Source organism: Ovis aries, chromosome 1, assembly GCF_016772045.2.
Source record: "Ovis aries strain OAR_USU_Benz2616 breed Rambouillet chromosome 1, ARS-UI_Ramb_v3.0, whole genome shotgun sequence".
NCBI lineage: Eukaryota > Metazoa > Chordata > Mammalia > Artiodactyla > Bovidae > Ovis > Ovis aries.
The window spans coordinates 18082576-18099725 of NC_056054.1; the positions used below are offsets into that span (position 1 = coordinate 18082576).

The 17150-nt window shown below is 54.8% G+C and overlaps 1 protein-coding gene across 2 annotated transcripts in view; it reads left to right on the forward strand.

Moving 5' to 3' along the window:
* SZT2 (SZT2 subunit of KICSTOR complex) overlaps positions 1-17150 on the forward strand; it is a 51444-nt gene that overhangs the window by 12541 nt on the left and 21753 nt on the right. For both annotated transcript variants that reach the window (XR_006059346.2, XM_027968781.2), the window contains exons 4-28: positions 151-321; positions 3618-3749; positions 4516-4657; positions 5065-5171; positions 8625-8835; positions 9031-9201; positions 9557-9791; positions 9964-10093; positions 10962-11104; positions 11355-11507; positions 11640-11754; positions 11957-12174; positions 12257-12472; positions 12864-12942; positions 13142-13236; positions 13501-13669; positions 13839-13953; positions 14075-14188; positions 14378-14548; positions 14671-14765; positions 15001-15124; positions 15216-15380; positions 15470-15674; positions 15969-16084; positions 16193-16439. Coding sequence is in view for 1 of the 2 variants with exons in the window: in XM_027968781.2 (XP_027824582.1) it covers positions 151-321; positions 3618-3749; positions 4516-4657; positions 5065-5171; positions 8625-8835; positions 9031-9201; positions 9557-9791; positions 9964-10093; positions 10962-11104; positions 11355-11507; positions 11640-11754; positions 11957-12174; positions 12257-12472; positions 12864-12942; positions 13142-13236; positions 13501-13669; positions 13839-13953; positions 14075-14188; positions 14378-14548; positions 14671-14765; positions 15001-15124; positions 15216-15380; positions 15470-15674; positions 15969-16084; positions 16193-16439 (3839 nt within the window). In the remaining variant the exon portion in view is untranslated. The remainder of the gene's footprint in view (positions 1-150; positions 322-3617; positions 3750-4515; positions 4658-5064; positions 5172-8624; positions 8836-9030; positions 9202-9556; positions 9792-9963; positions 10094-10961; positions 11105-11354; positions 11508-11639; positions 11755-11956; positions 12175-12256; positions 12473-12863; positions 12943-13141; positions 13237-13500; positions 13670-13838; positions 13954-14074; positions 14189-14377; positions 14549-14670; positions 14766-15000; positions 15125-15215; positions 15381-15469; positions 15675-15968; positions 16085-16192; positions 16440-17150) is intronic.

The window sequence follows — 17150 nt, forward strand, 5'->3', positions numbered from 1 at the left end:
GTTTGAAGACAGAGCCCGTTCCATCTGTGCACTGTGTTGGGGGGTATGATCAACCTTAAGAATCTCAACCCCGGAAGCTGCTTACATCTGCCCTCTGCTCGGGGCTGTGTTTGGTTACGCTTGAGAGACCTTTCTTTGCATTACCCTCAGGATGATTCCACAGGGGAGATCTTGTTTGATGAAGTTTTCCACGCCCTCTCCCGCTGCCTAGGCGGGCTGCTCCGGCCCTTCCGAGTGCCTGGATCTTGTATTGACTTCCAGCCTGAGGTCTACGTCACTATCCAGGCCTATTCTTCCATCATTGGCCTGCAGTCCCATCAGGTATTGCATCCTTTCTCCATGTCTGTATCCTCAGACCTAATTTTGGGTAGTCCACTGACCAAGTCCTTATCCTGTCTCTACTCTCCATGCCCAAAGTCCCCAGCCCTTCTCAAACCTATTCCTAGTCATCTCTGCAAGTCTCTCTCCTCTTTAAAAGTGTTGCTCTGGCCTTAAAGGGCCTTCCCTTAAGCATCAGGTGAGTTGGCACTGACTGGACAAATGCCTCTCTCATTGCTCCTCTAAGTCTCTGGTTCTGCTCCCGGATGTCTCTTTTCTCTCCCCTGCCCCTTTTAGTTCCATCGGAAGGCTGGATAATGTCCTAACTCCTTGCACTACCTCTAGAAGATGGTCTTTTGGGACAGTTTTGTGGTTTTGAAATATAACAAAGACCCAAAAACATAATTTCTTCCAAGGAGAGAGGAGGGCCATTTTTCTTCTGAGCCCTGTGAGCTGTCAGGTGTTAATGCTGACCATACAGATAATTACAGGCTTATCCAACACCCAGACAAGCTATCAGAAGGCACTCCTTTTGGATAATGGTCAAGTCTGTTACTAGAATATCTGTTTTGGGCTTAGATAAGTATTGACCCAGTTTCCCCTCATCTGCTTGTAACCACTCTTAACTCATTGGTAGGGGCTTACCCTGAAACTGTCCTGATGGCTCCATTGTCAGCTTAGCTATCAAACTGGCTTTGAGAGAGGAGGATGCAAGAAACAGCATCTGAGAAGCTGAAATATGCATATGGCCTTTGGTACACGCCTGGGTCCCAGCCCTCTACCCAGGATTAAAGTGTTCTCCTAGTGCTGGTGTTAGGACTGTTGGTGGTGGACCACATCCCCAGGCAGAGATCAGGCTTTGCAGGCACTCACGGTCAAGGTGAGAAAAGTTTAGATGTTAGGTAATCACTCAACACTTGGTTCACTTTGATAAACACTTAGTGAAGCCCAATCGATGCCAGGCCTGGGCTAGGTCCTGGATGAATCAGACCCTGTTCCTGTCCTACTGGGAGGGGTTGAGAGCTTAGTAGGGTAGACCGATATTAAAAGAGATAATTTCAGTTGAAAGTGATAAGGGCACTGCTAAGTTATGACTCAGGTGCTGTGGGAGCACCTAGCCAGCCTGGAGCAGCAGCAGGAGAGACTTTTGGACCAAGACATTTGAACTGAGTCTTGCAGGATGAATTGATGTTAATTATTTAAAACAGAGGAAATGGGCTTTCCAGGCAGAGGGGCCAGCAGAAGCAGACATAGAGCTGTGAAACTGTGCTGTCAGTCACAGGGGTTATAGGGAGCTACATGTTACTCAGCTGGACACAATGAAGATTGAGTGATGGGAGGGTTAGGAGGGTGGTAAAGGGGAGAGAGAGAAGCGGGGGCAGAATTATGAAACACCTTGGATGTCATGGCTGAGAGCTTGCACTTTATTCTACAGGGGAGTTTGGGGGTAAAGAGCATCTGTATCTGCAAATGCCTCATGTGCTTCCTTGCTGTACCCCTTACCAGCTGTGTGCTTTTGTGCAAGTTACTTAACCTCTCCGTGCATCTGGGTCTTTTCTCCAAAATGGGGATGTCACCAATATTGCATGGTGACTGAATTAATACATGTCAAGCTTTTATTAATAAAACAGTGCCTGTCACACAGAACATGTGCAAATGTTAGCTACTGAAATTATTAGTCACAGGTAGTAGAGAAATGTTGGAGGTTTGGAATGTCAGTGACAGGATCAGATGTGTCCATTAGGAAGATGACAGTTGTTTGTGGCCAGTGAGAATTGGGGGCAAATTCTGGACTAGGGAGAACAGGCGGAAGATTATTGTGGCATGGCAGAGGAGGTGAGTTCTGAACAAGGACAGCCACTGTGGAGAAGACGAGGACTGAACTTAGGGAAGCCTCCAGGCCACGTGTCACTAAGTCAGCTAAGACGTGAGGCAACTTCCTCAAGATGCATCCTGCTGTTTTTCAAAACAAAAAGTTGTCACATTTATACTATATGCCCTTTGAAGGAGATTTGGAAAATATATAAAATATATATATTTTTAAACCTACAGAACTTGATCATAATATACCTCCCAGAAATAGCTATTTTTGACATGTTGTGGAATGTCTGTCTTCTCTTTGAGTATGCATTTATTTCCCTCATCACCACTACTCAGTCCAGAGACAGAAGAAACGTCAAGCTTATTCCAAACACCCAGTTCTACCTCCTGCTCTTTTAACATATGATATGGGCATTTTTTCCACATCACTAAATATTTTTTGAAAACACAGTTTTAAATGACTGCTTCTCTTAGTATTTTATCGTATTTTCCGTCATTATATATTTAGCCAAACCGTTGTTGGACCCTTAGGTTGACTCAGTTTTCACTCTTCTGAACAATACAGCTCTGAACATTTTGCTCCTCTTTTCACAGCCCCAGTTCCCAGTCTTCCCCTCCTCTCAGTCAGGCCTTTAGTTGTCCAGAGTCCTGCTCTGCCCTCTTCTGGCTGTCCCCACGCACTGGCCCCGTTCTGAATGGAGAGTGAAGAAGTAGCTGTTGGGTGGGGGGGCAGGGGATGGGGAGAAGTGGGCAGATTGTCGGAGTCTGATGAGGACGGGGAGAGAGGAGAGGTCCCAAGGCCACCACCGGGGCCGCCAGGTCTGTATAAAACTTTTAGGATGGGAGAACTTACTCATGTTGAATGTAGAAGGAAGGAAACCCCATGGAGAGGGAACCAAGATGTTAGACAGACAAAAGATCCAAGGTTAGATGGAGATATTAGCTTTGGGGAGAGAAAAGAGGAAGAGGAATCTTCTTCTTTGGACCCTGGAAGGAAGAACAAAAACACAGGTAGATGCAAATGACTGGCCAATGCTGAGGGCATTTTCGGTGGGTCAGAGAGTAGTGCACCCTGAAGGTTAGGGTGAGTGGGGAGTTCCTGTTGACTGGTTTCTTTCTCTGTGAAAATGGTGGCTGGGAGTTATCTGCTAAGGGTAAAGAGAAGGAAGGAACACTCGTTGGGGGAATAAGATTCTCAGCTTAAGAAAAAGAAAAGATCCAGAACAGCTTCTTTGTGCAGTGCTTGGAAATCAACAAGAATAAGAATGTACGAGTGAAAAGAGGCATTTCCTGGCCAGATAGGGCAGCTTGTAGACAATGTCCTGGAGGCCAAGATGGAGGAAACTGGGAGATGTTAGTGGCGCCCCCACGCGGGAGCTTGGGGCAGCCCAGTGTGGCGAATAAAGAGGGAGGCCAGAGGGGTACTGCCCAGCGTCCCCCTGCCCTTCACGTACCGCTCTTTGCCTTGTGCGTCTCAGGTGCTGGTCCAGGGCTGCCTTTTGGACCCTTCCCAGCGGGAGGTGTTCTTGCAGCAGGTGTATGCGCAGCTCTGTCTCTTTGAGGATAAGGTGGCCGCCATGCTACAGCAGCAGTATGACCCCCAGAACCAGGTATGTGGGAGAGAAAGCAGGTAGAGGCCGTGGAGAGGAGGAGCTGTTAAGGGACAGAGGGGACAGAGGAAGGGCAAGCCAAATGTCATAGAGGGAGGAGACAGCAGAAAAAAAGGGCAAAAAGCCAGGGGCAGAGGGCGCCAGGGGAAGAAGTGCTGGTGAGTGCGCACAGCAGGTTCCCTGTTGAAGAGGCTTACCAGACTCCCCGAGGCACACACTGTGGCGGGGAGAAAACGTGGAGGCTGTTTGCTTGTGTTTTTTCAGTCCTGAATCTTCTCCCCCCGTGGATCTGAGAAGCTGATTGTGGGTGACTTTGATTTCTACTATTTTGTATAATCTGGGATAAAGCTGCTTGGGTTCACCACAGTGCATGCTCTTATTCTTTCAGATATCTGAGAAGTAGCCAGGCAGATGGCAGGTCTGTGTGTTTGAAGACTTAATTCGATTGATGTAGTAATATGTATCATAATGGCAATGGAAGAATACGGAAAGGGGGCCTTACTGGCAAAAGGTGGGGAAAGCCTGCTCCAGGACAGTGTGGTGCTTCAGCTGGTGCTGGACGGCTTGCCCATCTGAGGATCGGCCTCCAAGCACACAGCAGGGGAAGGAGCATAGTCAGGACTTAGCCATACAGTAGGGGAACTGGAGAGCTCATAGGATTAGGCCTGTCTGGCATGGGCAATGCTAGACTATCAATTCTGGCTTTGCTGTGGATGGGGTAGCAGCGCCATCTGTCCCATTCAATCTTTTCTGTGACTTGGGCCAGACCGAGGACCAGTCCCCAGACTCAGGGGAGCCCTCAGGCCGGAAAGTGGGCGTTTCCATGGTGACAGCTGATCTTGGGCTGGTCAGTATGATTCGTCAGGGCATCCTGGCGCTGCAGCTGCTGCCCTCCAACTCCAGTGCAGGTCAGTAGGAGGAATGTTGGTAAGACTGGGGAAAGGGGGGTACAGGAAGGGTGGTGGTATTATCAGCAAAGATAGAAGTTCCAAAGGATTAGTGGGCTGCAGGGAAGCGTGTCTATTTCCTTGTTTATGAAAGGTAAGTGTTCAGTAGTGTGTATCTCGAGTAGCCCCAGCTCTGACAACCAGCAGGGATCCTGGTGGGAAGGAGCAGAGCTCCAAGATCACCTCTTGGGAGGAGTTTGGGACCCAGCCCTCGAGAGGTTGGAGCAGGAGGGAAGGGAAGAAGGAAAGGTATTGGAGGATTATAAAACACAGTGGTTGGTGGACACTGAGGTCCTGTCCCTTGGGCACCTCCCTGTGACTCTGATCTGGAGGGACCCCAGGTCTGAGTCTGATGCTTGCTGCTCCAGGTATCATTGTGATCACGGATGGAGTGACCAGTGTCCCCGATGTTGCTGTCTGTGAGACGCTGCTGAACCAGCTTCGCAGTGGCACTGTGGCCTGTTCTTTTGTGCAGGTAAGGACTTTCTGGGAAGGAGGAGAGGAAAGTATCATACCTTACCAGGTGGAATGTGGCTGGTTACTTTCTTGTAGGCAGGGGTTTCCCAGGTAAAGCCAATAGCATAGTTCTGGAGGGATGGTGGGGATGGGGATGGAGCATCATGTCTAGAACAGGATATTAAACTGGTGGGAGAGGATTCTCATCTTTGTTCTTTCCTTAGGATGTGAGAGACAGCGTGTTATAGTAAGAAGAATGCAAAGTTTGCTGTCTGGCAGTCAGTTCCAGTCCCACCTCCCTCATTAGATTAGTTATTCCTGTTTCGGTTGCAAGGGTCAGAAAACCCAGCTCAAACTAGCTTAAGCAGAGGAGGGAGTATATTCAGGGACCTGCAGCCAGTTTGGACAGGCTACAGGACAGAAGGCAGAGAGTGGAAAGTGAGGCTGGAGGGTAGGCATAGGCCAGAGCATGGAAAGGTGCTTCTGCTGTGTTAGAGGAGTTCCAGCATAATTGTGTGGGTGATGCTGATGGAGGGAAGGAAAGTCACTTACTGGGTTTGTGTTTTATAAATGTCACTCATTGCTGGGGGAGGGACAAGAGTGGAGGCGGGGAGGCTGTTAATTGCAGTGGTCAGGTGAGAAGATCAGGACTTAAACTAGGGGAATTCAGGGTAAGAGAGAATGGGGGGTAGCATTAAGGAAATGAAGGGGCGGCATCAACATGACTTATGATTAGCGAGATGTGAGGGGTGAACAAGAAAGAGGGGCTAAGGGCATCTCCAAGTTTCTGACTTCACTGATGACTAGGAGCCAGCAGAGTCAACAGAGCCGCAGTTGGGGTGGAATGCGGACAGGATGATGAGTCCAGGTGTGTGCGTGTTGTTCCAGGCGCCTGGGTGTCAGCTTTGGAGTTAGGCGTGCCTGGCCGGAATCGACTCCACTTGCTGGCTGTGTGATGTGGACACACCACTTCACTTCTTAGGTGGATTCATTTGTAAACGGAGGTTGTAATAGCACCTTCCTCAGTGGGTGAGGTGATGCATTTGAAGGGTTTAGCATAGTGCAGAATTACGCAGTAAATGACTGCCGTTCGTAGCGGTTAGCAGCCGGACACACAGACCAGATACTCAGGAGTCCACACTAACTGAGAGATAGTTAGGATTCGGGCAGCCCATACATGGCATTTGAGAATAGATAAGGGTCCCCAAAGAACTTGGGGGCTACTGAGGTTTAAAGATCTTTCATAGAGAGGGGGCCCAGCAAAGAATGAAGAGGGAATAATCAGACAGAAACCAGAAGGCTCTGGTGTTAAGAATTTCAGGGTTTGGGGGAGAAAAGGAGTACTTAACAGCATGAGAGGCAGTAGGGAGATCATGTACAATGAGGAATGAAAAGTGCCCTTGGGGTTTGGCAGTTAGGTTATAGAAATTTTTTTCGAGGCTACTATAGTCCAGAGGCGGTGAGAGAAATGATTGCAGTGCGTGGAAGAGTGGATAGAAGGGAAGGATGTAAGACAAGTGTTGACATGTGGAATCTGGTTGTTCAGATCAAGGGAGGAGCAAGTGTGCTCGAGAGAGAGAACGGCAGCCTGAGGGGAGGATAGTGTGGAAAGAGAGGGGTGTTCTGACTTGTGTTTTAAGCTAGAGACTTCATGTTTCCAAAGGGCCATCGTGGAGCAGAGTTTGAAAATAAAGGAGAGGAAGCTGGATGGAGTGAAGTCCCTAAATTAAGAGGAGGGCGTTGGCTCAAAAAATAAGTTGAGGGATTCTTGGAGCAGAAGAGTGTCCTTGCTTCTCTGAGACTAGGATAGAAGTGAGGACATGTACTGTGAGGGAGGGAGGCAGAGCTGAGAAGGAGGAATGGCGCCTGAAGGACCAGCTGGATGGGGTGCCATACTCTTTGATGTAGCGCCACCCTACACAACTATGCAGTTCTTCTTCCATTTGGGATCCAACCCGTCCATCCTAAAGGAGACCAGTCCCGGGTGTCCATTGGAAGGACTGATGCTGAGGCTGAAACTCCAGTACTTGGGCTACCTCATGCGAGGAGTTGACTCATTGGAAAAGACTGATGCTGGGAGGGATTGGGGGCAGGAGGAGAAGGGGACGACAGAGATGGCTGGATGGCATCACCGACTCGATGCACATGAGTTTGAGTGAACTCAGGGAATTGGTGATGGACAGGAAGGCCTGGCATGCTGCGGTTCATGGGGTCGCAGAGTCGGACACGACTGAGCGACTGAACTGAACTGAAGATCTCGTTTGGGATCTGGGTATAGAGCTTGTGATCCTAGTTGGGGTTTCCAGGTGGAAGCAGAAGAAAGGTGAGGAGGGCCTGGGATTGAGAATGTTGCATAAGAAGTTGCTTGAACATGCAGTCCAGGCTGGGTTGCTAAAAGAGGCCCAGGAGGACGTGGATAGATTTGAAAAGAGCAGTGGTTCAAGGCCTGGGAGTCTTAATGGGATCAAAGAGCAGCAGGAGGAGGAGGATGAAAGGAACTTAAAAATGGGACAGAGTTATGTGTAATCAGGGATGTGGCAATTGAGTTCACAAAGAGGAATTAGTTCCAGGTGAAGCCAGGGGCCAGTGTGTAGCTCTGGGGCAGGTGAGTGGAATAAAGTTCTTGGAGATGACGGTTAAGGAGCTGAGTGGCCAGGAAATTGAATGAACCATCTGTAGGTGTCCCCACCTCTGGTCTCTAAAGCCTGATGATCTGAGGTGGAGCTAATGTAATAATAATAATAGGAATAACTGGCACAGTAAATGTAATACAGTTGAATCATCCTGAGACCATCCCCTCAACCCTGGTTCATGGGACAGTCGTCTTCCATGAAATTGGTCACTGGTGCCAAAAAGGTTGGGGACCACTAAATTCTAGAGTGTACCTCCAAAGGACCAGCTAGTAAACATTTCAAGCTTTGTGGGCCATGTGGTTGTCCGAGCTACTCAGCTGCGCTCTTGTAGCCTGAAAGCAGGCATGGACAGGGTGTGCTGTGTTCCCATAAAAGTTTATTTACAAAAGCAGAGGCTAGGCTAGGTTTGACCGCAGGTTGTATGTGGTTCTCCAGTCTCTGATCTGTAGGTTTAGTGCTCACACTACGGTCCACAGACCAGCAGCCTTGGCATTGCCAGGGAGCTTGTTAGAAACGCGAACTCTTAGGCTCCCACCCCAGGCCTCAGGGTTTTGTCTGCACCCTAAGGTTTGAGAAGCACCCTGTCAGATGCTGCAGTCTTGAGATGATAGGAATTTGGTGAGCCGTTGGCCAGAATCTCAGTGAGTGGGGTCAGGCTGGTATTTGATGTGGGGCGAGAGGGGTGTGGCCAGCTGCTGTTGGCTTCAGACAGAAGGGCTCAGGGAAGGAAAGCTGCGGCTGTGCTGGGGTGCGAGCCGCCACGCAGCCCAGCCTCTTCTTGCACTGTCTTCTCCGTTGCCTCTCTCGGAGCTAGGTCTCTACTTGCTCCCTTTCTTCAGGTGGGAGGAGTTTACTCTTATGACTGCAGTTTTGGCCATGTACCCAACGTGGAACTGATGAAGTTTATCGCCATGGCAACATTCGGCTCCTACCTGTCCACTTGTCCTGAGCCCGAACCAGGCAACCTGGGTCTGACTGTCTACCACCGGGCATTTCTGCTCTACTCCTTCCTGCGCAGCGGGGAAGCCCTGAACCCTGAATATTACTGCGGTGAGGGGCAGACTAGGGCAGGTGTGGGAACCAGGGGACCGTAGTGTGGACCCAGAGATGATGCAGGGATCTCTCCAGGGCTCGGGTCCCCGGGCAGTGTAACGGGGCTAACTTCGCCCTGTTCTCCGTCAGCTAACAGGTAACACTGTCCCCTGCCCGACCCCTCCCGCCCCCCGCCCCCCGCCCGGCCCCTAGGCTCTCAGCACCGCCTGTTTAATGAGCACTTGGTCTCCGCAAGCAGCAACCCTGCCTTGGCCCTGCGCCGGAAAAAGCACACTGAGAAGGAGGTTCCGGCTGACTTGGTCAGCACCGTGTCTGTGCGGCTTCGAGAGGGCTACAGCGTCCGAGAGGTCACACTGGCCAAAGGTAAGGTCCAGGCCCTGCCGTATCCCACACATCTAAACAGAGCAGGAGAGCCCCGTGTAACCATGCACGGCAGACTCTGCTGATCAGTTGAGCTGGGCTTACTTCTCTTAGCATTTAGCTTCCCAGTTCCATCTCCTTCTGTTCCAGGTGAGTCAGCTGAGAGTGGTGTAGTGTCCTGGACTTAGCTTTGTTTTCAGATTTTGCCTGCAAACTTCAGTTTGTGTCAGTTGGTAGGCTCTGGGCCTGCACTCTGTGGAACCAGGCTTGGGACCTCTGGCTAGAGGTCCATGCTGTAGGTGGAGGTTGTGGACAAGACTCAGCCCCAGGCCCTCTTCCCCTCCTGCTTCCCCTGAAGGCGGGTCCCAGCTGGAGGTGAAGCTGGTGCTGCTATGGAAACACAACATGCGCATTGAGTACGTGGCTACTGCACCCTGGCCCCTGGAGCCTGAGGGCCCTCGAGGCACCCGGGTGGAAGTGACAATGGAAGGCGGTTATGACATCCTGCATGACGTGTCCTGTGCGCTGAGACAACCCATTCGCTCGCTGTATCGCACCCATGTTATCCGACGGTTCTGGAACACACTGCAGAGGTAAGCAAGGTCACCGCTTAGTGACGGAGGCCCCACTTGCTGTGTGGAGGGGTGGATGTGTGAAAGCGGGGTCTGGAGAGAGTCACCCTGAGCACTCGGGGCTTGTGTCCAGACTCCCAGGTGCCCCTGGGGCTCCCCTCCCCTGACTCTCCGGGTGGCCCTTGCTCTGCAGCATTAACCAGACGGACCAGATGCTCGCCCACCTGCAGTCCTTCTCCTCCGTCCCAGAGCACTTCACGCTGCCCGACAGCACCAAGAGCGGAGTGCCTCTCTTCTACATCCCACCCGGCTCCACCACCCCGGTGAGGAGCCCAGAAGCACGTTCATTTTCCTCACCTCTGAGGCCCCCAAACCAGGACCCTGAACTTGAGCCTTCAGAGCCCCCTCCTCCCCACCCCCACTGTCCCCCCCAGGGGAGGAAAGAGTCTCTAGAGAAAGGTGGCCCCCAACAGACCATTGGAGTCAAAGGTCAAGACTCGCAGAATGTCTCAGTAGTGGTCTCCCAGCCAGCTGCAAGCCCTCTCGCCATCTCCACACGCATCCTCCAGCCTCCCCCACACTTCCAGCCAACCACTGACTGCTGTGCTTCTCAAGGACTGTGGCTCCATTTGTCCTTTGCTTTCTCCACACTTGGCCTCAGCCATCAGCCTAGCACTGAGGGGCTGGGGGCTTATTCTAGTGAATCATACCCTCATCCTAAGGTCCTGCCATCACTCAGAGGCTTTCCCCCAAAGTCAGTGATGGAAGTTTCATCCTGTGTCTGGATTCATCTTTAAGAGGCCACACAGCCTGTCCCTGGGGTCGTTTGTCTTAATCTAGCCAGTGGTCCCCAACCTTTTTGGCACCAGGGACTGGTTTTGTGGAAGACAATTTTTCCACAGACTTGGGTTTGGGGGAGTCGTTTTGGAATGATTCAAGTACATTACATTTATTGCGCATTTTATTTATTACTATTATTTCAACATTTCCAGCTCAGACCATTAGGCATGAGATTCTAGAGGCTGGGGCCTCTAGACCTATGACCTAGCCTTCATATTGGAGGCAGTTTCTGCCTCTGTCCCAGGCGGGGCTGAAGGTTCCTTTAGCCTTACTCCACTGCTGCCTCTGACCCCGCCCACCCCAGGCTCTGCTGCCGCGTGGAGGTCATTCACGAGCTCTTCCTGCCCCCAGGTGCTGTCGCTTCAGCACAGTGGCTCTGACTCCTCCCACGCCCAGTTTGCTGCCTACTGGAAGCCAGTGCTGTCCATGGACGCTAACTCGTGGCAGCGCTGGCTGCACATGCACCGCCTGGTGCTCATCCTGGAGCATGACACGTGGGTATCCCTGGTCAGGCCACAGCCTGGGTGGAGGAGCAGGGTGCGGGAGGGGCGCGAAGTGACAGGGAAGGGAGGCAGTGGATGAGCCCATACCGACTTGGCCAAGGAAAGCGCCAACCGTCCTAGCCCTCCTGCTCTTGAGCCTCCAGAGCCTCAGACAGGGCCTGGAAGAGAGAAGTAGCAGCCTGTCCCTCTCCCCAACGCCTGGGGCCGGGACGGCTGACTGCACCGCACACCCTCTTCCCAGGCCGATCCCCAAGCACCTGCACACCCCGGGCAGCAACGGCCGCTACAGCACCGTCCAGTGTAGGATCTCGCACTCCTCACTGACCTCCCTGCTCCGTGACTGGAGCAGCTTCGTGCTGGTCGAGGGCTATTCCTACGTGAAGCTGCTCTCCAGGTGGGCGCCGTGATGTCCCCTCCTCCCCTCAGCCTGTGTCTCTTCCTCTCACCCCAGACCCTCTCCCTCCTTCCTCCTAGACCCATCTTCTCCCAACCGAGGGCTGCTCACAGACCCTCCATTTCTCCCCAGTGCCCCAGACCAGCCCCCTTCCTCCTTCTACATGGTCCGCATCATCTCCAAGGCCCCGTGCATGGTGCTGCGCCTGGGTTTCCTCATCGGCACACCAGCACAGGCTCGGCACAAGGTGAGCGGGGCCCCGACTCACTCTCCGACCCACGAGCCCTGGAGTGTCGACAGGCTGCTTCTCCTCAGCACTCCCGGGGCCAGTTGAAGGAGGAGCCCCCCAGACCAATAAGCTGTGCGGCACCAGGCTCTCCCACCTCGTCCGTGGACCCCTTCTGCACGTCCATACCAGATGGGAGGGTGTGATCACAGTTTCCCCTCAGATTGTGTCGGACTTGCGGGAAGAAATCCTGCGCCTGCGTTTCCCCCACCGGGTTCAAAGCAAGGAGCCAACACCCAAGGTGAAACGAAAAGGGCTGGGGGGCACCGGTGGGGGCAGCTCTCCCTCCAAGTCCCCCCCAACGCTGGGGCCACAGCAGGCCCTGTCTGACCGGCCCTGCCTTGTGGTCCTGCATAAGCCGCTGGACAAGCTGCTCATCAGGTTGGTAGAGAGGGTGAGGACCGGCCAGGAACGTGAGCTGAGCATGAGCAGAGGTCAACTGGGAATTGCCCTTGTTGCCCAGGTATGAGAAGCTGCCTCTGGACTACCGGGCACCCTTCTTGCTGACCCTGGAGCCGCCAGGGCCACTGCCCTTGGTGTCGGGCCGCTCAGCCTCTTCCAGCCTGGCATCACTGTCCCGCTACCTGTACCACCAGCGCTGGCTCTGGAGCGTCCCGTCGGGGCTGGCCCCTGCGCTGCCACTCAGTGCCATCGCCCAGCTCCTTTCCATCCTCACTGAGTACGTCACTCAACCTACCGGGCCACAGCGGGCAGGGAGGGAGCAAGCGTCAACGCTGGGCTTGGATGCTGGCAGAAAGCCTAAGCCAGACACGGGCCCTCCATCTGCCCTCATCTCTGAGGCCCTCGCTCTGCAGCAGAGCCAGCACAGAGCAGGCGTGCTGCTCCCCTACCCACCGCCTTTCCCCACAACTTGGTGACTTTGGCCCCTGGTTCTCATTGGACCTGCTGCCCCTGAGGGACCGGTGGTTTGAACAGGGCCACCAGCAGACAAGTCTGCTTGGATGGCCACTGGAAAGAGGGCGTCTAAGGGGCATCGGAGGCCAGGGTTTGCATGCTGAATGTCTCTCCCCATCTCATCCCGTCCCACCGCTGCTCCTCCGGGGCCTCAGAGTCCGGCTCTCAGAAGGGTTCCACTTCGCCTGCAGTGGGGAAGGCATCATCACCATGGTCCTGGAACTCCCGATTCAGGTATGTGCCATCCCTCACATCCCACCAAGGTCCGTCGTCATCCCACGGCTACTCGCTTCTGAGCGGGTTCAAGGCTGATGGAAACACTGCCTCACTGGGACCCTGTGGCCTGAGGCCAATCCCAGGACAGTGTGGTGAGGGGCCTAAAGTTCTGAGGGCCAGGGCTGGGGCGGGCCTAAACTCTCCCCTCCTGTCCCAGAATGAGCCCCCGGGGCAGGCTGCGGCTGAGGAGAGGCACACGTGCGTGGTCCAGTACATCCTCTTCCCGCCTCATTCAACCTCCACCAAGGACAGGTGAGCCCTGACCCCCCCGAGCCACCTTGCTCCAGTTCCCCTTCCCCCTACTGCCCTCTGAAGGTCTATCTCCCAACCTTGAGAGTCAGGGCAGGGGATGCTGTCTTCAGACGCTTCATCGGGCGGATACAGTGACAGAAGGCCATGTGTGAACTGTGGCTGTCCTGTGAGCCCTGGCCTTCCCGCGCTCTGTGGGCTGACTCCTGACCAGGCGGCGGTGGGTGGACTCCCCTTTCTCCAGGCTTAGAGTCCTTCCTTCTTTAGCTTCTCCACAGATGATGACAACGATGTGGAGGTGGAGGCCCTGGAGGGGGACTCGGAACTCAACCTGGTCACCGAGGTGTGGGTGGAGCCGCAGCATGGACGGGTGGGACCTGGCCCTGAGAGCTGGAGGCACCTCCAGGACTTGACGTACTGTGAGATCCCTCAAGCTGTGAGTGGCCTCGGAGGACCCCAGCGCTCCCTAGTCCCCTGGGAGTAGCACAGCCTGATGGCTTCCCGGTCCCTCTCAGTCTCTGTGTTCTGAATGTCTGTGTTGGTGGGGCCTTCCTTGAGAGCTGGAAGCTGGGGTTCACCCCTGCCCTCTGCTACTCCTCCCCTAGCTCCACCCTCGGGACGCTGCCTGCATAGGCTCCATGCTGAGCTTCGAGTATCTGATACAGCTCTGCCAGAGCAAGGAGTGGAGTCCCCTGCCCCCGGAGCCAAGGGTCTCTGCCGGTCAGTGGGGAGGGGCCCCTGGGCAGGAGCCAGGGAGGAGTGGGGAGAAGCCAGCTGCAGACGGGAACTCCAGGCCTCCCTGTGCTCGTCTCCCCCCACCCCACCCCCACTGCCCTCCCAGGATTGGACCAGGGAAGAGACGCCTGCGTCCACGAGATCCCTTTCCGTTTTGACCTCATGGGACTGTTGCCTCAGTGCCAGCAGCTCCAGATGTTCTTCCTCCTGCTTTCCAGAGGTGGGTGAGCCTTGTGCCTAGAGAGCCAGCCAGCCAAGGGGTGTTAGAGCGCAGAAAGCAGACGAGTCTGCGAAGGAGCAGAGAGTGTTGGGGGCGGGGGCTGCAGGAGGGCCGGGCTGGCCGGGCCAGAGCCGGGGGTCGCTGGGCAGCAGGAGGCCCTGGGTGCTGAGCGGAGTGTGTGTTGGGCAGAGCCAGAGGGCATCCCTCCGGCCGAGGCGCCCTGTCCCGCCAATGACATGGTGCTGTGCCTGCTGCATGGCTGCCTGGGCCAGGAGCTGAGTGACCGGGAGCTCCCGCTGCCCGCCACCGACCAGGCGGCTTTCCTGCACGAGGTGCTTCGGCGGACCTGCCACAGTCCAGGTGAGCCCCTGCCTCTTTCCAGCTACCAGACTCTGCAGAGCGATTCCCGTCTGGGTGCTGGCCTCCCCTTTCCTGCACCTCAGAGCTCTGCTCTCTCCCGTCCACCTCTACCTTCATTGTAGGTCCAGAGGGGCCACCGGTGGGGGACCCTGGGATCCTAAAGGATCAAGCAGGCAGCAGCGCCCAGCCCATCGGAGACCCCGGTCTTCCCACCCCGGTCAGCACTGGTGCATCGGGCCTTCATCATGGTGACCTCCTGCCATGCCCACATGTTCCCCCCCAGCTTTCTAAGTCTGGGGAGGCTCAGTGCTGCCCGCCACTGACAGGGTGCCGCCATCCCTCGTGATCACCAGTCTTGCAACCTGTCCCTGAGCATGGAGTCTTGGGCAGAGAAAGAGAGTGGGCATTGGGTGGTCCCTTCAGACGGCTCTGATTTTGTTTCTCTCGTACAGAGTCCAGGCCCTCCTGAAACTCCCAGGCCTGTCAGCTCTGCCCAGCCCCCTCAGTGGCGCTGCTATGCGAGGCTTGTGACCCCCCAGCATGTTTTTCTGACTTTCCTCCCCGCGACCTTCTCAGGTACCAACTGTTGGCCTCTCTCACTCGTCCCCTCAGCCCCCTCACTGGCCCGCCAGGCAGCTCTGAGTTATGTCTTGCTTTTCTTCTGCAGATGTCCTGCATCTGGCTTCATATGGCCTAGAGGGACCCCCTCAAGAGGAGACAAGGCCTAAGTTTGGGGATTGGAATGGGGCCCCCAGCATGAAAGATCTGGCAGGAACTGGGGTCACGGTGACAAAGTCCCAGGTCCCCACCCTCAGTGTCACCCCAGCCAGTGGTAAGTCTGCTGACTCTTAAGTCAGTTAAGCAGCAGCAAGAATGGGAACAGACAGAGGGCTGGATGCCATGGGCCACTCTTGCCCACAGACAGTGCCCAGAATTCAGGAGAGCTGAGCCCACCCTTCTGTCAGGACCTACCAGCTTACCCTGGGCGCCAGGCTTCACAGACAGAGGGTGCAGATGGGCCCCGGACCCGGTGTCCTGTCTACATCTATAGCTGTTCTCTGGAAGCATTGAGGGAGCAGATGGTTGGCGTGCAGCCCCCTCAGGCACCCCGAGATCTCATCTTCCGGTGAGTGCCCTCCGTGTTGACCTAGGTCCTTTCCCAGCCCCCAGCCAGCCATGGCCCCCAGCCATTGCTCAAGGGGACAGACACACAAGCTGATGATCAGTGGCAGGAGCTCAGCTTCTTGGCCGTGTCCTGCCTGCCCAGTGCTGGACTTCCTTCAGCTCATCAGCTGAAGTCTCTGAGCCGTCACTGCATTTGGTAGGGACCTAGGGACAATCCACTGGAAGGTGGGGGATGGTTAAGTGTGGGCTGTCACTGAGGGGAGCTAGCCAAGCCCTCTCTTTCCTCCATTCCTAGGACTCAGTTCCTCGACCAGCCTTCCCTCTCCTCAGCCTGGATGGAGCCCAGGCACAAGGAGGCAGCCAACCACTGTGCCTTGCTACAGGAGCACGCACAGCGATGCTATGTCCGTGGTGAGTGTGATGCTGTGGCAAGGAGAAGCCCACTTTGCAGATTACGGACATGGGGACTGGAGAGGTCCTCACAGAGCTTGACCTCGTGGCCCCTTCCGCTTCCCGCAGGGCTGTTCCGGAGCTTGCAGCAAGCACAGAGCGTGACCTCGCAGGACCTGCTGATAGCAGTAGATGCCTGTGAGGAGCTGCTGCAGGAGATAGACATCACCCCATTTCTGCTCGCACTGTGCGGCCACACTCGGGGTTTGCCTCATGCACCCCCAAGCCCCGGTCCCCTCAGCCCAGGGCTCTTCAGCAGCAGCATGGAGGAGGGCCCCGAGCCTCGGGAACGAGCTGTCCTGGCTTCTGAGTCCAGGTTGGGATGGTTCTTGAATGATATATAAGGGGGCACACAGACAAAGCCCCTATAGCCCGGGGCCTCTTGCCCTGGGGAGGCAACCAGCCATGCTTGGCCACTGGTTTCTTACCTCCTGCCCAGGCTTCTGTCTCCCATTCAACATGGGCAGCAGTCTCCCCATCTTACTTTCCTTGTTCTCCTAGCTTTCCTGTTTTGGTGTGGAGTGTTGAGCTAGGTTAGTGGTGGGGAGTTGCCAGTGGCCATCAGTGAAAGCAGAAGCTTGTTCCGAGGACATCCAGATAGTAGTGATAATCCCCTAAACTGCTGAGTCTCACAAAGACAGAAACTGTTGCGTGAGAGAGGCAGGCAGACAGCTGTGTGTCTGGTGTCTACAGGGGTCAGCACTGGGGAAACGGAGGGAGCAGAGGGATGAGTGCACTGGTGACGCCCAGTTCCCTCTCTGGAGGTCTAGATCCCCCACCTTTCATGCCCCTCAGATGAGTGCACTTTCTTCCCACCAAACCTTGCTTCTCCACCTGGGTCTCTCTCCCACGATGAGTGATCTCTTCCTCCACCCACTGGTCCAAGTCAGAAAGCCAGGAATCAGCCTTGCTCAGTCCTCTGTTGCACAGAAATGTCCAGCCACTAAGGAATATGGAAGTTAGAGTGGAGATGGGTGGGCGGGTTCTCCCGACCTCTCCTGCCAGCGTCCTGTGCTCAGCACCCTTC